Below are 17,457 nucleotides of genomic sequence, written 5' to 3'. Positions count from 1 at the left end.
TCTCTCATTCGTAACTTTTTTACGTGATAATCATGTTTTTTTACTCTTAATCTCTTGATTATTTCTTCTTTCCGTTTCATCATATCATCTGTATGTTATAGAAACTACAAAGAGAAGTTGATTCTCGACTGCCGACAATTCAAAGCATTAATCAAATTGCCCACGAATTAATCACTCTCGATAAAGATCCACGGCGCAAAGACTCCTCTGTAGTGAATAAACTAGAGATTGTCAACCGTGATTGGCAAAATTTGTCTGTACTGCTCATGAATATCACTTACAAGTATAATGATCTCCGAGAACAGATGTTGAAATATCATACAGAAAAAAAGAGGATTCTCTCTTGGTTTGAAGCCATTGAGGGGAGGCTTCAAAATTTACCACATTGCGGTATAGAACCGAAATCAATTAAGGATCAGATGACAGAGCAACAAGTATGTATAGCACGTTATTCATTGTAGTAAAAGAAATGGTTTGAGCATGGGAGTATCGCTCCTGTATAATACATTATTAGATCAGATGACAGAGCAACAAGTATGTATAGCACGTTATTCGTTGTAGTAAAAGAAATGGTTTGAATATGGGAGTATCGCTCCTGTATAATACATTATTAGATCAGATGACAGAGCAACAAGTATGTATAGCACGTTATTCATTGTAGTAAAAGAAATGGTTTGAGCATTGGAGTATCACTCCTGTATAATACATTATTAGATCAGATGGCAGAGCAACAAGTATGTATAGCACGTTATTCATTGTAGTAAAAGAAATGGTTTGAACATGGGAGTATCGCTCCTGTATAATACATTATTAGATAGATATAATGGTAAATATTTACACGAGGCTTCAAATGTACAGTATTTAGATAGTATTCAGACAACTTTTTAGTACATTTTTTTCTCTTGTGTAATGGCTCTATTTCAAGTCTTAATATGGTTCATCATATTCACGTTGAAGATTCACTTTGTGCCTGGCAAATCTCTTACCACGATTTTCACTAATTACCAACATGCATTTCTCTGTCTTTTTTGATGATCAGATAATCCAAGACGAGGCAATAAAATACAAGGCAAATATTGATATTCTGTTGGGAATGGTCAAAGTGATCGTGACGTTTACCGCGAAGCCTGGGGATGAGAAAAGTCGAAAGCATGAACCACCAATGGCTCACGAGATTCAAGATTTAAATGATCGTTATGACAACATATGGCGTGATATTGAGAGAAGAGGAGTTGACCTTGAAACCACTCTGAACAATGCCGATAAATACTTCACAAGTTTGGATGAAGCGACGAAATTTTTGGATGAATTGGAGAATACATTGGCTCACCAGCCACCGATTGCTGATGATCTCCCTTCCATCCAGAAACAACTAGTTGTTACAGAGGTCAGTGTGATAAAGAAAGTTTTTCAATATATTTCTGTGGATCTAGATTGGAAATAGTAAACACGTCACTTTTGGCAATCAACATTTGCTGAGAAAGCTACTGTGTTTCAAAATAAAATTAATCGTCATTGTTGAGCGAACATTTCATTGCTTGATTTTAAGTCGTTTCTATGTTTTCAGGCATTGTTAGCAAAGGTTGAGACACAAACACCTGTTAAAGATGTTTATAGTTTTGGTGAGTTATTAGTCCATGAACGAGAGGACGCTCCAGGATGTAAAGATGTCTTTGAAGAGACATCTTTACTTCATGCAAGGGAGGAATCAGTTTTGGAGCGCATTCGTGATCGTCGTGATAGATTGCATCTCGCTGCCCAACGTCATATCTCTGATTTCCGTTATGAAGTGCGGAAAATCAGTACGTGGATTCAGGAATCTTGGATGATTTTGTCTCAGATTTTACGCGGTGAAGGCTCCGCTATGATAAATGAGATGAATATTGAGGTAATTATGTCAACATAACCCTAGCACATAATCTTTAATCTGTAATCTTTAATCTTTAATTATAATCTTTAATCTTTCATTATAATCTTTAATCTTTAGTGATAACCTTTTATCCTTAATTATAATCTTTCATGTTTTATTTTCTGTGTCTATTTTGTGAATGTAAAGTCGATAAAACTTATTCATTTTTCTCACCAGCAAATGGTAAATGAAAACAATCAAATGAAAGTGTCGATGCAGTTGATGCTTCAGCATGGAGAAAACGTCATCAGTTACTTCAAGAGCATCGAGCAAAAACCTCAAGCTGTCGAGACTATGATGACAAAGTTGAATAAAGCTTGGAAAGAGTTTCAAGAAAAGCTAGAATTAACAAAAAGTTACATGAAGGAAGGCAAACACCTACCTAATGTATGTAAAATTGTGTTTGTTGCTTAAATTCTATTGTTTATTTTTAGCATTTTAAATCATTATTTTGCTTCTAGGAACCAGAGTTCTTGCAAAATGCAGTCGGTGTAGAAGCGTTACCTGAACTGGAATTCGACAATATTTTGGAAACAGAACCCATGGAAACTTCTGAGAGTGTTGAAGAATACACGGACGAAAATGGTCGACGAGTAAAACGTGTCACAAAAACAACGACATCTTCCAAAGAATTCTCGAGACTATTTCCAGGAAATGTCGACGAATCTGGTTCTCTTGAAGAAAAGAAACCAGTTGAGACAAAAGAGGAATTTGTTAATAAAGATGGAGTCAAGATTACTCGTGTTATCAAACGAACAGTTGTGCATTCCACTGATCATATTTCTTTTGAGGAAAAGGTAGGAACATATGGGTACAAACTTGGGTATGAGGGAAAGATAGGAACATATATGTAGGTTTACCTGGACACCTTCCCAACTCCTTAAAATGTCATTCTAATATTTCCTTCTTAAATGTTAAATTTACCTACAAAATCACATGTACATCGTTTGTGATTGATCTTCCGTAGCATAGAAATTTTGTTAAGTTGTCTAACCGATTTCCAAACTGTTCTCAGCCTCCAGAAGCGATGGACTTTATACCGATCGAGTTTAACATTCCAATATTAACGCCACAAACTCAAGATACGTCAGTTGATGGAACGAAAAATCCAACCGTTGAAGAAATCCAGCCAATTTCTTTGACGTTTGATGAGCCTATTACCGTGATACCTGCAGATAAGGAGATCAAAACTCTTGCCTCGAAACCTTTTAAAGTCACTCTTGTTTCACGTGATGATGACCGTAAAGCAGCTGATAAATATATATCGTCTCATGTTCCTTTAAACGATGAAACTGTTGAATCATCAGCGGTAGATCGTTCTTACAGCATGCCCGAATTTGATGACGATTTCTTCCTTGGTGATGACGATGATGCGTCAAATTTGACACCTAGTAAATCGCGCATGTCAGAGAAAAGAAATCCGCTGATGTTCAACGTAAGAACTGTTCAGAAAGAGACCCCACCAGCAACATTCAGTGAAAAAGAGCCACACAAGGTAATGAAGAATGGTTCATAAATAAGTCAATACTTAGCTGAATCATTTATATATTGTCTTAAATGATCGTTTTATGTATAATATTTGTATTCATTTCGTAGATGGACGATTATGTTGACGAAAATGATTATCCTGTTCGTCAAATTACCACCAAAAAAATCACAACAAAAACTATTGTTGATGGTAAGAACATCGGCGAACCTCGCGAAACGTTTGTCCTTCCTCAGGATCATCTTGTGTTCCCGAGAGACACTGAAGGATTACCTGTGAAAGTAGAGAATATCAAGGACGATAAAGGATATCCGGTGACTAAGATTACACGTAAAACCATTGTGACAAAACAAGTTAAACATGATGATGTTGTGACCAATGTCTCAGAACCAATTGAAATAGGAATGCCGACCATGTTACCACGTCAACCCGTTGTAAGTGTAAACTAACGGAATAACTTAAACAAGGCATTCTTGTCAATTTTAAAGTTTGTGTTTATCTCAATTAACATGTATGACGCGTTTAAAAATGTAGAATGAAGGTGAAGAAGTTAAGGAATTTGTCGATGAAAACGGAAGACGAGTAAAACGAATTGAACAAAAGTCGTACGTCACCAAAACTGTGACGATTAAAGGAGAACGTGAAATTGAGAAAAAGCCAGTTGACGAAATCCCTGTCGCATTTACTGAAAAAATTGAACCAACGCTATCAGGTATAGTACCTTAATAAGTTGAGTAATGTAGTTTCTTGTGATTAAACTTTATTTTTTATTGACTTAAATTTTCATTTCAATTACATCATGAAATTGTTATATGTTGCAGAAATTCCTTTGGAAGATTTGGAGGAAGAGGAACCTTCCGAAGAACGAATACCTGTAGAAGAATTCACCGACGATTTTGGTAGAACCGTTCGAGTGTGTATTGTCAGGAAAGTATTAAGAAAAACTATCACAGTTCATGGAAAGACAATTGTATCTAAAGAACCAAAGGAATATGTAATATATTTGGTAAACAACAGGCAGGTGCTGCCAGAAACAATTAAACTAAACGGTAAACCTCTTGAATTAAAGCAACCTGAAGATCTTTTGCCCCAGGTGTCCGAGATGACACCTGTTGAAATTGTGCCATATAATGACGGTATTCCAGTTGAAGAGTTTACTGATGATGAAGGAAGAGTTGTAAGGATAGTCATCGTACGTACCATTGTTATAAGAACTGTCGTCAAAGACGGAAAGAAAATTGAAACACGTGAACCGAAAGAAGACGTTGTTTATCTTATTGATGGTAAATCAGTCAAACCGGAGAGCATCGTGTACAAGGGCAAGCCAGTTACGGCAAAGTCACCAGAGGAATTGCTACCAGCCGTTGTTGAAAAGTCTGTACCATTCGAGAGTCTGCCGTTTGATGACAATGTATCATTTGAACAAGGAATACCATTGGAAGAGTTCACTGATGATGAAGGAAGGGTTGTGAAAGTCTTTGTTGTAAAGACAATTGTGACCAGAATTGTCATCAAAAATGGTGAAAGAACTGAGAGTAAAGAACCTAAAGAAGAAGTATTTTATATCATTGATGGCAAACCTGTTAACCCAGAGAGCATTACTGTGGATGGTAAACCACTGGAACCCAAAAAACCAAAAGATCTCATACCTGCAATAACAGACTTAATCACACCAACAGAACAACCTTCAGTAGAGAGCATACCATTGGAGAATCTGTCATTTGATCAAGAAACACCTGTAGAAGAGTTCACTGATGATGAAGGAAGGGTTGTGAAAGTCTTTGTTGTAAAGACAGTTGTGACAAGAATTGTCATCAAAATGGTGAAAGAACTGAGAGTAAAGAACCTAAAGAAGAAGTATTTTACATCATTGATGGCAAACCTGTTAACCCAGAGAGCATTACTGTGGATGGTAAACCACTGGAACCCAAAAAACCAGAGGATTTCATACCTGTAATAACAGAGTTCATCACACCAACAGAACAACCTTCAGTAGAGAGCATACCATTGGAGAGTTTGTCATTTGATCAAGAAACACCTGTAGAAGAGTTCACTGATGATGAAGGAAGGGTTGTGAAAGTCTTTGTTGTAAAGACAGTTGTGACAAGAATTGTCATCAAAAATGGTGAAAGAACTGAAAGTAAAGAACCCAAAGAAGAAGTATTTTACATCATTGATGGCAAACCTGTTAACCCAGAGAGCATTACTGTGGATGGTAAACCACTGGAACCCAAAAAACCAGAAGATTTCATACCTGTAATAACAGAGTTCATCACACCAACAGAACAACCTTCAGTAGAGAGCATACCATTGGAGAGTTTGTCATTTGATCAAGAAACACCTGTAGAAGAGTTCACTGATGATGAAGGAAGGGTTGTGAAAGTCTTTGTTGTAAAGACAGTTGTGACAAGAATTGTCATCAAAATGGTGAAAGAACTGAAAGTAAAGAACCCAAAGAAGAAGTATTTTACATCATTGATGGCAAACCTGTTAACCCAGAGAGCATTACTGTGGATGGTAAACCACTGGAACCCAAAAAACCAGAAGATCTCATACCTGCAATAACAGAGTTAATCACACCAACAGCACAACCTTCAGTAGAGAGCGTACCATTGGAGAGTCTGTCATTTGATCAAGAAACACCTGTAGAAGAGTTCACTGATGATGAAGGAAGGGTTGTGAAAGTCTTTGTTGTAAAGACAGTTGTGACAAGAATTGTCATCAAAAATGGTGAAAGAACTGAAAGTAAAGAACCCAAAGAAGAAGTATTTTACATCATTGATGGCAAACCTGTTAACCCAGAGAGCATTACCATGAATGGTAAACCACTGGAACCCAAAAAACCAGAAGATCTCATACCTGCAATAACAGAGTTAATCACACCAACAGAACAACCTTCAGTAGAGAGCATACCATTGGAGAATCTGTCATTTGATCAAGAAACACCTGTAGAAGAGTTCACTGATGATGAAGGAAGGGTTGTGAAAGTCTTTGTTGTAAAGACAGTTGTGACAAGAATTGTCATCAAAAATGGTGAAAGAACTGAAAGTAAAGAACCCAAAGAAGAAGTATTTTACATCATTGATGGCAAACCTGTTAACTCAGAGAGCATTACCATGAATGGTAAACCACTGGAACCCAAAAAACCAGAGGATTTCTTACCATTGCAGAATTTGTCATTTGATCAAGAAACACCTGTAGAAGAGTTCACTGATGATGAAGGAAGGGTTGTGAAAGTCTTTGTTGTAAAGACAGTTGTGACAAGAATTGTCATCAAAAATGGTGAAAGAACTGAGAGTAAAGAACCTAAAGAAGAAGTATTTTATATCATTGATGGCAAACCTGTTAACCCAGAGAGCATTACTGTGGATGGTAAACCACTGGAACCCAAAAAACCAAAAGATCTCATACCTGCAATAACAGACTTAATCACACCAACAGAACAACCTTCAGTAGAGAGCATACCATTGGAGAATCTGTCATTTGATCAAGAAACACCTGTAGAAGAGTTCACTGATGATGAAGGAAGGGTTGTGAAAGTCTTTGTTGTAAAGACAGTTGTGACAAGAATTGTCATCAAAAATGGTGAAAGAACTGAAAGTAAAGAACCCAAAGAAGAAGTATTTTACATCATTGATGGCAAACCTGTTAACCCAGAGAGCATTACTGTGGATGGTAAACCACTGGAACCCAAAAAACCAGAGGATTTCATACCTGTAATAACAGAGTTCATCACACCAACAGAACAACCTTCAGTAGAGAGCATACCATTGGAGAGTTTGTCATTTGATCAAGAAACACCTGTAGAAGAGTTCACTGATGATGAAGGAAGGGTTGTGAAAGTCTTTGTTGTAAAGACAGTTGTGACAAGAATTGTCATCAAAAATGGTGAAAGAACTGAAAGTAAAGAACCCAAAGAAGAAGTATTTTACATCATTGATGGCAAACCTGTTAACCCAGAGAGTATTACTGTGGATGGTAAACCACTGGAACCCAAAAAACCAGAAGATGTCATACCTGCAATAACAGAGTTAATCACACCAACAGCACAACCTTCAGTAGAGAGCGTACCATTGGAGAGTCTGTCATTTGATCAAGAAACACCTGTAGAAGAGTTCACTGATGATGAAGGAAGGGTTGTGAAAGTCTTTGTTGTAAAGACAGTTGTGACAAGAATTGTCATCAAAAATGGTGAAAGAACTGAAAGTAAAGAACCCAAAGAAGAAGTATTTTACATCATTGATGGCAAACCTGTTAACCCAGAGAGCATTACTGTGGATGGTAAACCACTGGAACCCAAAAAACCAGAGGATCTCATACCTGCAATAACAGAGTTAATCACACCAACAGAACAACCTTCAGTAGAGAGCATACCATTGGAGAATCTGTCATTTGATCAAGAAACACCTGTAGAAGAGTTCACTGATGATGAAGGAAGGGTTGTGAAAGTCTTTGTTGTAAAGACAGTTGTGACAAGAATTGTCATCAAAAATGGTGAAAGAACTGAAAGTAAAGAACCCAAAGAAGAAGTATTTTACATCATTGATGGCAAACCTGTTAACCCAGAGAGCATTACCATGAATGGTAAACCACTGGAACCCAAAAAACCAGAAGATCTCATACCTGCAATAACAGAGTTAATCACACCAACAGAACAACCATCAGTAGAGAGCATACCATTGGAGAGTCTGTCATTTGATCAAGAAACACCTGTAGAAGAGTTCACTGATGATGAAGGAAGGGTTGTGAAAGTCTTTGTTGTAAAGACAGTTGTGACAAGAATTGTCATCAAAAATGGTGAAAGAACTGAAAGTAAAGAACCCAAAGAAGAAGTATTTTACATCATTGATGGCAAACCTGTTAACCCAGAGAGCATTACTGTGGATGGTAAACCACTGGAACCCAAAAAACCAGAGGATCTCATACCTGCAATAACAGAGTTAATCACACCAACAGAACAACCTTCAGTAGAGAGCATACCATTGGAGAATCTGTCATTTGATCAAGAAACACCTGTAGAAGAGTTCACTGATGATGAAGGAAGGGTTGTGAAAGTCTTTGTTGTAAAGACAGTTGTGACAAGAATTGTCATCAAAATGGTGAAAGAACTGAAAGTAAAGAACCCAAAGAAGAAGTATTTTACATCATTGATGGCAAACCTGTTAACCCAGAGAGCATTACCATGAATGGTAAACCACTGGAACCCAAAAAACCAGAAGATCTCATACCTGCAATAACAGAGTTAATCACACCAACAGAACAACCATCAGTAGAGAGCATACCATTGGAGAGTCTGTCATTTGATCAAGAAACACCTGTAGAAGAGTTCACTGATGATGAAGGAAGGGTTGTGAAAGTCTTTGTTGTAAAGACAATTGTGACAAGAATTGTCATCAGAAATGGTGAAAGAAGTGAAAGTAAAGAACCCAAAGAAGAAGTATTTTACGTCATTGATGGCAAACCTGTTAACCCAGAGAGCATTACCGTGAATGGTAAACCACTTGAACCCAAAAAACCCGAAGATTTCCTCCCTAAAATAACAGAGTTAATCACTCCTACAGAACAAGTTCCAATAGAAAGCATACCTTTGGAGAGTCAGTCATTTGATCAAAGAACATCAGTGGAAGAGTTCACTGATGACCAAGGACGGCTTGTGAAAGTCTTTATTGTAAAGACAATTGTGACAAGAACTGTGATCAGAAATGGTGAAAAAACAGTTAGTAAAGAACCCAAAGAAGAAATATTCTACATCATTGATGGCAAATCTGTTAACCCAGAGAGCATTACTGTGAATGGTAAACCACTGGAACCCCAAAAAACAGAAGATTTCTTACCTGCAATAACAGAGTTCATCACACCTACGGAACAACCTCCAGTGGAGAGCATACCATTGGAGAATCTGACGTTTGATCAAGAAACACCTGTAGAAGAGCTTACTGATGATGAAGGAAGGGTTGTGAAAGTCTTTGTTGTAAAGACAATTGTGACCAGAATTGTCATCAAAAATGGTGAAAGAACTGAGAGTAAAGAACCTAAAGAAGAAGTATTTTACATCATTGATGGCAAACCTGTTAACCCAGAGAGCATTACTGTGGATGGTAAACCACTGGAACCCAAAAAACCAGAGGATTTCTTACCATTGCAGAATTTGTCATTTGATCAAGAAACACCTGTAGAAGAGTTCACTGATGATGAAGGAAGGGTTGTGAAAGTCTTTGTTGTAAAGACAGTTGTGACAAGAATTGTCATCAAAAATGGTGAAAGAACTGAAAGTAAAGAACCCAAAGAAGAAGTATTTTACATCATTGATGGCAAACCTGTTAACCCAGAGAGCATTACTGTGGATGGTAAACCACTGGAACCCAAAAAACCAGAGGATTTCTTACCATTGCAGAATTTGTCATTTGATCAAGAAACACCTGTAGAAGAGTTCACTGATGATGAAGGAAGGGTTGTGAAAGTCTTTGTTGTAAAGACAGTTGTGACAAGAATTGTAATCAGAAATGGTGAAAGAACTGAAAGTAAAGAACCCAAAGAAGAAGTATTTTACATCATTGATGGCAAACCTGTTAACCCAGAGAGCATTACTGTGGATGGTAAACCACTGGAACCCAAAAAACCAGAGGATTTCATTCCTCCAATAACAGAGTTCATCACACCAACAGAACAACCTTCAGTAGAGAGCATACCATTGGAGAGTTTGTCATTTGATCAAGAAACACCTGTAGAAGAGTTTACTGATGATGAAGGAAGGGTTGTGAAAGTCTTTGTTGTAAAGACAATTGTGACAAGAATTGTCATCAAAAATGGTGAAAAAACTGAGAGTAAAGAACCCAAAGAAGAAGTATTTTACATCATTGATGGCAAACCTGTTAACCCAGAGAGTATTACTGTGGATGGTAAACCACTGGAACCCAAAAAACCAGAAGATCTCATACCTGCAATAACAGAGTTAATCACACCAACAGAACAACCTTCAGTAGAGAGCATACCATTGGAGAATCTGTCATTTGATCAAGAAACACCTGTAGAAGAGTTCACTGATGATGAAGGAAGGGTTGTGAAAGTCTTTGTTGTAAAGACAGTTGTGACAAGAATTGTAATCAGAAATGGTGAAAGAACTGAAAGTAAAGAACCCAAAGAAGAAGTATTTTACATCATTGATGGCAAACCTGTTAACCCAGAGAGCATTACTGTGAATGGTAAACCACTGGAACCCAAAAAACCAGAGGATTTCATACCTGTAATAACAGAGTTCATCACACCTACAGAACAACCTTCAGTAGAGAGCATACCATTGGAGAGTCTGCCGTCTGAGGAAGGAAGACCAATTGCAGATGATTACCCATTCTCAAAGGATGATTTGGTACAAATGAAAGTTATTCATACTGACGATTTCCCTGGCGATAACCCTGAGCCTGTTGATCAAGTGGTACTGAATGATGAGCCTGAGTCAGGCAAAGAACTGGAGATTGTCGATAAATTCTCTGTTGATGAACTAAGAGATCTTAATAAAGTTTTTGACGATCATGTTCCTGTTGTCTCGGTTGACTCTGATGAAGGTGATTCACCGTCTGAGAAAAGATTCTCAGGAAAGGTAGAACCATTGAGTTTATTAAATTTGTATAGTTAACATTACGAAGAATGATTGCATCTTGTTTGTAGTTTTACTATCTATTTGAGAATTTACTAAATGTAATTTTATCAAATGTATTAATTATAACTTGGTCTATAGGACTACAATGTTATTGAGCTCATAAAAGCATCGAAAAACAAAGATGAACCATTGGACGCCGAAATGGAGAAAGCATTTGTTGAGTTAACCTTAGAGCGTCCTGATATCTTGTTACTTGCATCATCGTTTGACCTGCCTAAACGTCATGTAGTCATAACGTCTGCTGTTGAATCGTATTCTGTCATTCTCATTCGGGAATTATACCTTCGTGTCATTCATGGAAATTCGCGTTTGGGTCAGAAAATACTTGAAATGGGCAAACTGAATGTGCTTTACGAAGAAGTCCTGAAGTGGTTGATGGACATGGGTGAGAAGATGGATAAATTAAAACCTGTATCGGGTGAAATTGATACATTAACGGAACAAGCCAGAAATTTACAGGTATCTTTCATAAACATGCGCATTTTATCCACATTCATGGCCTACTTAAAAATCATGCGCCATTTTGTTTTCCGTAGAATCTAGAACAGGATGTTAAGGAATACAAACGAATTTTCGATAAGATCTTCGACGTAGGTGAACAGGCAGTGAAAGACGCCAGCGGTCACGATGCAAAAGAAATCGAGGACGAGTTGAGTGACATAAAGACAGTTTGGTGTCAGCTTTACACGCTGCTACAAGATCGTCGAAAAAAGATTGAAAGAGTTAACCCGTTGGCCATTAAATACAAACAAACATTGCAAACTCTTGCTCGAGTCATGAGTACAACTGATACGACACTGGACTCACTTCATGTGATTGGAGCTGAACCCGAGAAAGTTACAGAGCAGATAGACAGAATAAAGGTAATATTCGACATTTTTATTAATTATACAATTTGCTTGCTTATTTTTTAAATGTTTCATCTTTGCAGGGATTGAAGAAAGATATTATAGAACATAAGGGGTCGTTTGAGGATAGTGCATGGAAACTGGTAGAGGAACACAACTATTCACCGCATAATCCCCAGTCTACCGCAGATATGGCGTCAATCACCGAACAACTGACTGCAGTAAAGATCAAAGTGTTTGATCTTCTTCATAAAATTGACGGCATTGAAGAAAATAAGAAGAGACATTTAGATAAGGCTATCAGCTACACGAGCAACAACGGGAAACTCATGGATAGCTTAAGCGAACCAAGTACAGTAAAGGATGCCGAGGAACCTATTGTAGAGGATGTCAGTGCGATAAAAGATGAATTATCTCAACTGGAGTCAGTACAAGATACTATACAGGATGTTGTTCGACCATCTCTTCATGCTATTGAAGATTCAGGAAAATGGATTATTGAGAAAGCTAACAATGAGTAATGGACATATTTCTTTTATACTTTAACTGTTAGCATAATACGTTTCGTTATAAAATTCACTTCAATTTTTTTTATTTAATAATTAGAGACAAGAATATCACTTCGGACATTGAATCGAATGTTTCGAACAAGAAGAAAACATTGAACGAACTTGATGGTAAAGTGAATGATCGAAAAGATAAATTACACGAAAAACTGACGCTGTATCAAAAGTCAGAAAAAACACTCGATGATCTTTTGCAATGGCTTTGTATCAACGAAAAGACGATGAAATCTTTGCCACCATTGTCTGAGGATATGAATGTTTTATTGAAACTGCGCGATTTCTCCGAGGTAATCTTTGTTTGGAGGCTTGTTGCGAAACACTTTTTTTTAAAATTATTTTTGCATTAGGAAGTCTCGAGGTGTTTTTCTTTTTTGAGGAAAAAATTCAAGGGATGACAAATTGCTGAATTTTTCCTAAATGCTTGCAAAACAACAACTGGTTATGTAGATTATTAGCTAGTGATTTTATTTACCCTGAAATCAATGGATGTTCACCTCTTGATACATGAATCACCTCTTGATACATGAATCACCTCTTGATACATGAATCACCTCATGATACATGAATCACCTCATGATACATGAATCACCTCATGATACATGAATCACCTCATGATACATGAATCACCTCATGATACATGAATCACCTCGTGATACATGAATCACCTCATGATACATGAATCACCTCATGATACATGAATCACCTCATGATACATGAATCACCTCATGATACATGAATCACCTCATGATACATGAATCACCTCATGATACATGAATCACCTCTTGATACATGAATCACCTCTTGATACATGAATCACCTCATGATACATGAATCACCTCTTGATACATGAATCACCTCATGATACATGAATCACCTCTTGATACATGAATCACCTCATGATACATGAATCACCTCATGATACATGAATCACCTCATGATACATGAATCACCTCATGATACATGAATCACCTCATGATACATGAATCACCTCGTGATACATGAATCACCTCATGATACATGAATCACCTCGTGATACATGAATCACCTCATGATACATGAATCACCTCATGATACATGAATCACCTCATGATACATGAATCACTTCATGATACATGAATCACCTCATGATACATGAATCACCTCATGATACATGAATCACCTCATGATACATGAATCACCTCATGATACATGAATCACCTCATGATACATGAATCACCTCATGATACATGAATCACCTCATGATACATGAATGGAGAAATAAAATAAATATATAAAACATTTTATGATTGATTCAGATTACGAGTCAAAAGACAATGTTTTTTTTGAAACTTTGCACTTTCCTTTGATTCCTAGTTTAAATTTAAAATATCCCTTTCGGTTTTAGAACATGCGCAATGAATTGTCCAATCACGAGCCTTTGTATAATGACGTAGTCAAGTGGTGTCGCAATGTGTTAAGTAGCGAGAAGCCTGGGCCCTATCGCAGTGCCTTGGAAAAGAAGTACACTGACGTGGTCAGATTATGGCGTGAATTGAAATTGAAAGTTCGTGCCAATGTTCGTGAGTTAAGTGTAATCATACCGCTGGCCAAGAAATATCATAACGCTGTAGAGCCTGTTCGTCAAGTGACTGATCATGTGAGAAAATACTTTAACTATGTTTGATTCTTCTTTGGCTTATGATATGTATTTGTATATGTAATATTTTATTTTTTAGGCTGAGAAATTCTTCGTCGATCATCGTCCATTAGCGGCAGATGTTGAAAAAGGTCGACTAGAAATTCATCAAATGGAGATTGTAGTGAAGCAACTTGAGGAAAAACGACAAGACGTCGCAACAATGAACAGTTCAAGCCAGGAGCTTATTTACACCTTGATTAACTATTCTGACGCAACGCAACAAATCATAGAAACAACGACGTTTCTTATGAAACGTTACGAAAGTCTGTTGCTTGCATCACGCGAGATGTTGATCACAACACGCGAGGAAGTAGAGTATATCGTACGATTCTATGACTTGCTGCAAGCCTTGGAAAGACAACTCATCAGGATTGCGAAGATTGTGAAAAACACAAGACATGGGTCGAATGATCAAAGGGTTGTAAAACACTACAAAGAACAACTTAAGGTAAAAGAAACTTTTTTGAGTTTTACAGACATGACTTGAACTGGAAAATATGTTTTATTTATTCAATGACAAGCTAGTTCATGCATACTGAGCCTTAACTCTCTTGTTGTTTTTTGTTTGTTTGAAAGTTTGTGGCAAAAGGTGGATTTTGAATGCAATGAAAAAAGATCATGATATTTAAGCATGATATAATTACCCAATTTTTTTCCGGTACTTTTTTCTTCCCGTTATAAATGAAAATGATGCTGTTGTGGCTTTATGAATGAAAATGGCTTTTTGTGTTTTATATCATTGTTTCATGTTCATACCTAGGCTGCCCAGTCTGCTTTAACTGAGATGGATCCTCAAATGGAGTCACTCCTGTCTACTGGTGTCTGGTTACTCAACATTAACAGAGACAATCCACGCTACGTTCTTGATTTGAAGAAAAAACTGAATGACATCTCTGACATGTATAACGATCTGAACCGACAAAGCAGCGGTCAACCACGAAAGAAATTGACCGTCATCCAAGAGGCTGACGATTATGAAGATCTGTTGGAGGATCTCTGTGCATGGTTGGAAGATAAGGAGAAGTTTGTTTCCAAGCAAAAACCGCTGACGTGTAACCAAGAAGATCTATCTTTGCTTGTTAGTGAACAAAAGGCAAGTAATAATTTGTTTCCTTTATCTGCGTTTGGGATATTTGCTGTTAAAATACCTTTTTACCTATAGATCTTTAATGAAGAGATTGACAACAAAAACCTTTGTATGATGATATCGTAGAAATGGTTCTTGATGTTGTTTGTACGACAGAAGGAAGTCCTAAACGTGACGCTCTAGAGGATAATGTTAATGACGTTGTACATCGCTGGGATGTACTGGCAAGAAATGCGGAAAATCGTCTGCGACAATTGAACAGGATCGAACCATTGAGTGCGGAATATGAAAACACAAAACATGATTTTTATCGCTGGTTAACTGATACAGAATTTGCTATTAAGGAGATCCCCATTGATAACGTGGATCAGATCAGCTTACCGAAATATCTTGAGAAAGTTAAGGTAAAGTTTTTGCTACGTATTTCTTTTGGAAATATCTTCTTCAACATTCTTTGGCATTTGCAAAACGTGTATCAGATTTATTGACAAACATCTTGTTTGCTTAGGAGCTCCATGATGATGCACGAAAACATAAACCAGATTACAAATTGTGTACTAAAAAGGCCGAAACCCTCGTGGAAGCTTGTGAAGAACTGAAAGTTGCGTCCGCAATTCCTGAGATCAGCAAGGATGTTCATTTAACGAAGTCACGATGGGAGGATCTGAATGAAGATCTTCAAAATATATTGAACAAGTTATACGGTTATAAACAAGGTTTGTTGTGCTGCTATATATTACGCAAGATTGGAGTGGAGTTTTTGCAATCACTTTGTTTTTGTTTCATTCGTTTTCGAACAGAATTTATAGGTGTTGTGTAAGTGGACATTTTATATAACCGTACGCTTGTTCTGAACATCTTCTAGGTTTGCAAGACTATAAAGACGCCATTGTGCCTTTAGAAGAAAGTATTACGAAAGCAGACGAAGTATTTGTCAATCAGATGGCTGTAGGTATGGATAAAGATGAAGCAAAGAAACAACTGAATACAGTTCGGGTAATTAACCAACTCACGTGACATAAATGTCATTATATAATTGGTTCTTTGTAAGGTTCATCGTTTTGTGATTGGTTCATTGCAGGATTTGATTAACACTGTGGATACGGCAAAAGAAAAGCTTGTAAAATCGGCCCGACACGCGCCCATTCGTGAAAAGACCATTGATACATTGTGTGAACAACAAAATACGAAAAATAAACTTGTGAAACAAGAATCGACTTTACAACGACATATACGTGCTGTAGAACTCTACGAAGAATTGATGGCACAGATGAAGAAATCACTGCAAGAAATACAGGAGAAAATGAACGACATTGGTAGTGATCCAATAGTTGAAGAACCTGCTAAGATAAATGAAAAATTTCTTGAAATCGAGGTATTTCATTGTGTGATAATAAATATCAAACTTTATTTTGCCATTGTGTGTTTTATTAATACTGATGAGCGCATTTCACGTGTTTTACTTCATGTTTTACTTTCTTTATCAGGACCTTATCAATGAATTGAAAAAACTCCATGAATCATTTAATACTGCCGAGCAGGCGGGAAAGTGGGTTATTGAACACAGTCCCGATAACCCTACGACAATCACCCGAGTTAGTGACGAGTTAGAGTCTGTTCAAAAAGAGATGGATGACACGAACGGTCGACTTTTAGATCTTCACCGACTATATCAAGCTACTGGCTTGGACAACAAACCGTTGAGTGTTGTTCTTGATGACTTTGCGAACATGTTAGCAGCTATTGACAAGAAAATATCTCGAGCAAAAATTATCTGTCTTGCAACCAACTCTTTTAAAGCAAAATGATAGGTTCAAGGTGAGAAAAAGATATCAGAAAGTCATTTTTGTTTGTCTATTTGTAAATGTTGCATATTAATAAAATGTCTTATAATTTATGCAGGAAGTAAAGAATGAAATGAAGAAATTAAAGCCCGTGTATGAATACATTAGAAATGAAGAATAACGAAATGACAACGGAACAAATTAGCGATGAAGACATAATGAATAAGAAAATTCTCAACTCAAGCTTTATTGGGCTAAAGTTGATGAAAAATTGAAAACGCGAGAAAATGTTTTATCTGTTTTGCTTCCTGCCACAGACAAACATCGGTCAACAAAAGAGAAATTTTTGTCGCGTAAGAAAACCGTAGAATTGAAAATCAACGCAATTCAGGCAGTTCCTGCAGAGGCAACCCAAGTACTCAAGCAATACAGGACACTTCAG

General features: G+C 37.0%; 3 protein-coding genes across 3 annotated transcripts in view; all 3 read left to right on the top strand.

Annotated features, from left to right (window-relative positions):
- Window positions 1-15,306, top strand: part of LOC124452258 (titin-like) — a 21,326-nt gene extending 6,020 nt beyond the window's left edge. The window contains exons 7-24 of the mRNA XM_047002841.1: window positions 102-434; window positions 1,040-1,387; window positions 1,568-1,888; window positions 2,087-2,296; window positions 2,371-2,706; window positions 2,925-3,404; window positions 3,506-3,829; window positions 3,930-4,107; window positions 4,217-5,348; window positions 5,764-8,578; window positions 8,638-10,992; window positions 11,131-11,511; window positions 11,589-11,915; window positions 11,984-12,417; window positions 12,507-12,753; window positions 13,851-14,102; window positions 14,182-14,592; window positions 14,905-15,306. Coding sequence (XP_046858797.1) covers window positions 102-434; window positions 1,040-1,387; window positions 1,568-1,888; window positions 2,087-2,296; window positions 2,371-2,706; window positions 2,925-3,404; window positions 3,506-3,829; window positions 3,930-4,107; window positions 4,217-5,348; window positions 5,764-8,578; window positions 8,638-10,992; window positions 11,131-11,511; window positions 11,589-11,915; window positions 11,984-12,417; window positions 12,507-12,753; window positions 13,851-14,102; window positions 14,182-14,592; window positions 14,905-15,306 — 11,286 coding nt within the window. The remainder of the gene's footprint in view (window positions 1-101; window positions 435-1,039; window positions 1,388-1,567; window positions 1,889-2,086; window positions 2,297-2,370; window positions 2,707-2,924; window positions 3,405-3,505; window positions 3,830-3,929; window positions 4,108-4,216; window positions 5,349-5,763; window positions 8,579-8,637; window positions 10,993-11,130; window positions 11,512-11,588; window positions 11,916-11,983; window positions 12,418-12,506; window positions 12,754-13,850; window positions 14,103-14,181; window positions 14,593-14,904) is intronic.
- On the top strand, window positions 15,018-17,238 carry LOC124451676 (coiled-coil domain-containing protein 39-like). The gene is made up of 7 exons (XM_047002276.1): window positions 15,018-15,237; window positions 15,307-15,635; window positions 15,740-15,947; window positions 16,097-16,227; window positions 16,313-16,606; window positions 16,719-17,049; window positions 17,134-17,238. Exons 2-6 carry the CDS (start codon window positions 15,360-15,362, stop codon window positions 17,037-17,039), a joined length of 1,230 nt encoding a protein of 409 aa, XP_046858232.1. The 5' UTR covers window positions 15,018-15,237; window positions 15,307-15,359; the 3' UTR covers window positions 17,040-17,049; window positions 17,134-17,238.
- LOC124451674 (microtubule-actin cross-linking factor 1-like) overlaps window positions 17,171-17,457 on the top strand; it is a 42,681-nt gene continuing 42,394 nt past the window's right edge. The window contains exon 1 of the mRNA XM_047002273.1: window positions 17,171-17,457. The gene's annotated coding sequence lies outside the window, so the exon portion shown is untranslated.

The sequence above is a fragment of the Xenia sp. Carnegie-2017 genome, unplaced genomic scaffold, assembly GCF_021976095.1.
Source record: "Xenia sp. Carnegie-2017 unplaced genomic scaffold, XeniaSp_v1 HiC_scaffold_24, whole genome shotgun sequence".
Lineage (NCBI taxonomy): Eukaryota > Metazoa > Cnidaria > Anthozoa > Malacalcyonacea > Xeniidae > Xenia > Xenia sp. Carnegie-2017.
Note: the sequence above shows the minus strand (reverse complement) of the source record. Positions and strands in the feature narration are given on the sequence as shown.